Raw genomic sequence first — 3,940 nt, 5'->3', positions numbered from 1 at the left:
ACTATTTACATGCTGGCCCTGGGGGCGACACCGCTAAGTTAATGCAACCCCAGGGAGAGGCCTTGAGGGGTTTTTTTGTGGGGGGGAAAGGAGGTTGCACCCACAAAGTCAATCCAAGCAGCAGCAGCCCTGGGCGCCCAGCAAAGCTCCCGAGTCCCGGGCAAGCGGTGGAGAAAGAGGGGGAAAAGGTTGGTGGCCCTTGGGGAAAAGGTCCCGGCCACGCGGAGCCCATCGGGCCCGTTAGCACCAAGAGTTCATCGGGGTCTTGGGAAGTTGGGGGGGGAGAATATGGGTCCCCCCACTTCGTTACCCTCCTCTTTAGTGCACCCCTTCGCTGCCCTTGTCCTGGATGTCCCAGGAGAGGACAGGACGGGGCACCAAAAAGAGGGGAAGAAGAGAAACAAAAAAAAAAAAAAAAAAAAAAAAAAAAAAAGAGAAAAAAAATACTCCTATTTAAAAATATTCCTATTTAAAAATATTCCTATTTAAAAATATTCCTATTTAAAAATATTCCTATTTAAAAATGCTCCCATTTTAAAAATGCTCCCATTTTAAAAATATTCCCATTTTTAAAATATTTCCTATTTAAAAATACTCCTATTGCAGGGCGGGGAGCGGGTGCTCGTGGCGGGCCGGAGCGGACCCCTGTCCCCCGCCTTAGCTGGGCATCTGCACCTCGTCGTACACGTCCTTGCCCTCCACCTCGTCCAAGGTGACGGTGGCGCTGTCGGCGTCCAGCTGCGGGCAAAGAGGGCACCGTTAATGGACGGGGCGGGTGGTCCGGGCTGGGGGGCTCGCGGCGGCGCCGCAGGGCTACGTACGCATCGGAGCTCAGTCTCCTGGAAGATCCTGGGCAGCAGGAAGCGGCGGAGCGGCACGGTGAGGATGAGGATGAAGGGCAAGGCCAGCGAGGCCTTCGTAGACTTCACGGCCCACAGCACGGCCAGGGTGACGATCTGGGTGAAGGTGAAGAGGTGCATGCGCCACGTCTTCACCTGAGGGAGGGAAAGCCCAAGCGGATCAGGAATCCCCGGAGGTTTCAGGAGAGCGTCCCGTGGTGATCCATCCTGGAACATCTCCCTTGACAGGGACCAGGCACTCACCACTTTCACATAGGGCTCATCGGGGTGATACTTGGGTGGCATCAACATGAACAGGATGCGGTCAAAGAGCTGGATGCCGAAGAGGGAGGTGACGCCCATGTAGAGGAAGATGCCGAAGAGCACAGCCAGCGGGATGTACTTCAGGATGGGCTCCATGAGGATGGAGACGCCTGTGACGGAGAAGGGCGGCTCAGGGAACTACAGCGCGGCTGGGGACAGCTGGGGGACGCGAGGGGCCTCCTCCCGCACGGAGATGCTCACCGATGAGCACGGCCACCAGCAAGCCGCTGATGCGCTGCTCCTTGACCTCCAGGATCTGGGGCTTGTCGTCGGGCGCCGAGGCCTTGCTCATGATGGTGAGCGCGTTGGCGTGCGTGATGGTGCGCACGGTGGTGGCGCTGAGCCAGGGCATGCCGAAGAGCGCCGCCACGCCGCCCATGCCCACGATGAGCAGCAGGTCCAGGTGGAAGCCCGAGCCCTTCACCAGCTTGCGCTCGGGCTTGCTGACGATGAGGCTGGGGGACAGCAGGCATCGTGGGAGGAGGCCCTTCGTCCCCAACGCTTCTCCTTGCGCCCGTCCCGTTGCCCGCCACGTGCTGYAGCCCCCTCCCCGCGGCCCCTTACGTTGTGATCTGCGTCTCGAGGAAGATGAGGATGAAGACCAAGAGGGCCGGCACCACGGCAGCGAACATCATCCAGGTGGGGAATGAGTGGTTTTTGCCCAAGGGGTGGATGAACCATTCACGGGCGGTCCCGTTGGTGAGCTCCAGGCCTTTGGGCACCTTCAGTTTCTGTGCAGAAGGAGAGGGAGGGCAGTGAGGGGCTGCAATGGGGGCATGGGGCCAAACTGGGGGGGTCCCAGCGCCCGGGCGGGCCCCGGCGGTACCTGTGTGTACGTGTCCTTGATGAAGAAGTCAACGAGCGTCATGAGGAAGATGGAAATGGGCACCCCGAAGTCTCCGACCAAGCGGCGGACCTGTAGGGAGAAGCTGGATCACCACAGCTCTCCGCGGACCGCCGGCGTGGCACGCGGCGAGCCGGCAAGTTCTCAGCCGCCCTTGCCAGAGCCACCGCTGCCGCCCGCGCGCACCTTGCCGGGCAGGAACATGCTGTTCTTGAACTGGCGGAGGAAGAGAGCCAGGAAGAAGGTGCCGGCCATGAGCACGAGGGAGAGCAGCGCCGTGTTGGGCTCCGCCACGGGGTTCGCGCCGGGGCTCAGCGTGGGCGTCACGTTGTGGTGACGCTGCAGCGGGTGCATCTTGAAGATCTGCGCAGGGGCGGAGAAGCGGCTCAGGATGCGGACGGGGCTGAGCACCGGCCCCCCGCCACCCTTCGGACCCCCCCCGCCCCGCACCGTGATGAGCTTGTCGAAGGTCTCGTAGATGAAGATGAGGGAGATGAGGAAGGAGAAGATCTCCTGGGTGTAGCGGGAGAGGTAGCGCACCAGGATGCTGCCCTCGCAGGCCACCACCACCAGCACGAGCAGGATGAGCCAGAAGCCCACCCAGACGCGGCCCACGAGGTAGTCCAGGTTGTTGCTCTCGCAGAACTGCCCCAAGGAGAGGACACGGCCCCGTCACTCCCAGCCCTGGTGGCAACACAGCCTGGGTGCCCTGCCGTGGCCCCATGCCTGCACCTCGGGGCTGGGGGACGGCCACTGTGGCATCCTAGGGGTGCCAGCACCCATGGGTCAGCACCCACAGGCTGCCATCCAGGTGGCACCACTCAAGTGGCATCTCCCATAGAGCATCTCCCATAGAGCATCTCCCTGGGACACCCCCCAGGTGCCAGTCCCCTCCCCAGGGAGCACCGGCCCCTCGCAGCGGCCCAGGGACACCCATGGGTGCAGGCCAGCACCCACCGTGAAGAAGGACTCCTCGAAGACAAGCAGGGGCCCCGAGAAGCCGACGACAAGCAGGGGCTGGGCGCTGAGCAGGCTGAAGAGGACGCACTGCACGCACGTGGCAATGAGCAGCTCCGACACCCCCATCATACCCCGGGTCTTCTCATCTGTGGAGCAGTGGAATGGCTGAGCGCGGACCCCCCCATGGCCCCCATGACCCCCATCCCTCACCCCATGGCACCCATGGGTGCTGGCACCGTGGAAGAAGCAGCAACTCCCAGCAACGTTCCTGGGATGATGGAGCGAGWTGATGCTCCAGGGGGTGGTTCCCTCCCTCCGTGCCCCATCCCGGGGTCCTCCTTATCATCCACGGATGTCCCCAGCCTGTCCCCTCCCTTACTCAGCAGGCCTCCGAAGGTGACAGCTGGTGACAGGGCGGCGAAGTAGATGAAGATGACGGCGGCCAAGCACTGGGGGTTCAGGGCGTCCGTGATGTCGCTGAGATACTTGGGGTAGCGGCGGCGGATGTCCCGCACCAGCCCCCCRAACGGCCGCCCCGTTCGCTTCAGGGGGTCGTCGTCCTCCGCCGCCGGTGCCAGCGGCTGCTTGAACCCTGCAGGGATGAATAGGTGACAAGGAGTGACATGGAGGCCACCGTGGAGTGGAGCCCACCCCAGGGCCGGGATGTCCCCCGTGCCGTACCCGGCTCCAAGGGGGAGCCGCTGCCGGGCGGCTGCTGGGGGCTCTGGTAGCGGCGGCGCAGCAGCTCCCGCCGCAGCGGCAGCAGCCCCTGCAGCTGCTCCTCGTCCTGCGCCTCGGCGGGCAGCAGCACCACGCTGGCCTCCAGGAAGGAGTCCACGGCGCGCAGCAGCTCCTGGCGGCTCTCGGCCAGGGAGGCGTCGCGGCGGAACACCTGCCGCGCGGGGACAGGGGGCACGCGGCGTGGGGACACGGCGGTGTGGGGTGTGGGGACACGGCGGTGTGGGGTGTGGGG

General features: G+C 63.6%; 1 protein-coding gene across 1 annotated transcript in view; it reads right to left on the bottom strand.

The window, feature by feature from the left end:
• Positions 1 to 568: 568 nt before the first annotated feature.
• Positions 569 to 3,940, bottom strand: part of SLC4A1 (solute carrier family 4 member 1 (Diego blood group)) — a 9,771-nt gene continuing 6,399 nt past the window's right edge. Inside the window, exons 9-19 of the mRNA XM_026054415.1 lie at positions 3,649 to 3,859; positions 3,347 to 3,559; positions 2,965 to 3,113; positions 2,458 to 2,652; positions 2,194 to 2,370; positions 1,990 to 2,079; positions 1,728 to 1,894; positions 1,365 to 1,618; positions 1,104 to 1,273; positions 822 to 995; positions 569 to 738 (exon numbers count right to left, since the gene is read on the bottom strand). Coding sequence (XP_025910200.1) covers positions 658 to 738; positions 822 to 995; positions 1,104 to 1,273; positions 1,365 to 1,618; positions 1,728 to 1,894; positions 1,990 to 2,079; positions 2,194 to 2,370; positions 2,458 to 2,652; positions 2,965 to 3,113; positions 3,347 to 3,559; positions 3,649 to 3,859 — 1,881 coding nt within the window. The 3' untranslated portion in view covers positions 569 to 657. The remainder of the gene's footprint in view (positions 739 to 821; positions 996 to 1,103; positions 1,274 to 1,364; positions 1,619 to 1,727; positions 1,895 to 1,989; positions 2,080 to 2,193; positions 2,371 to 2,457; positions 2,653 to 2,964; positions 3,114 to 3,346; positions 3,560 to 3,648; positions 3,860 to 3,940) is intronic.

Source organism: Nothoprocta perdicaria, unplaced genomic scaffold (assembly GCF_003342845.1).
Source record: "Nothoprocta perdicaria isolate Ctin4 unplaced genomic scaffold, notPer1 scaffold_121, whole genome shotgun sequence".
NCBI classification, from domain to species: Eukaryota; Metazoa; Chordata; class Aves; order Tinamiformes; family Tinamidae; genus Nothoprocta; species Nothoprocta perdicaria.
The sequence above is the reverse complement of the archived record's forward strand: the minus strand, read 5'-3'. Positions and strand labels throughout refer to the sequence as shown.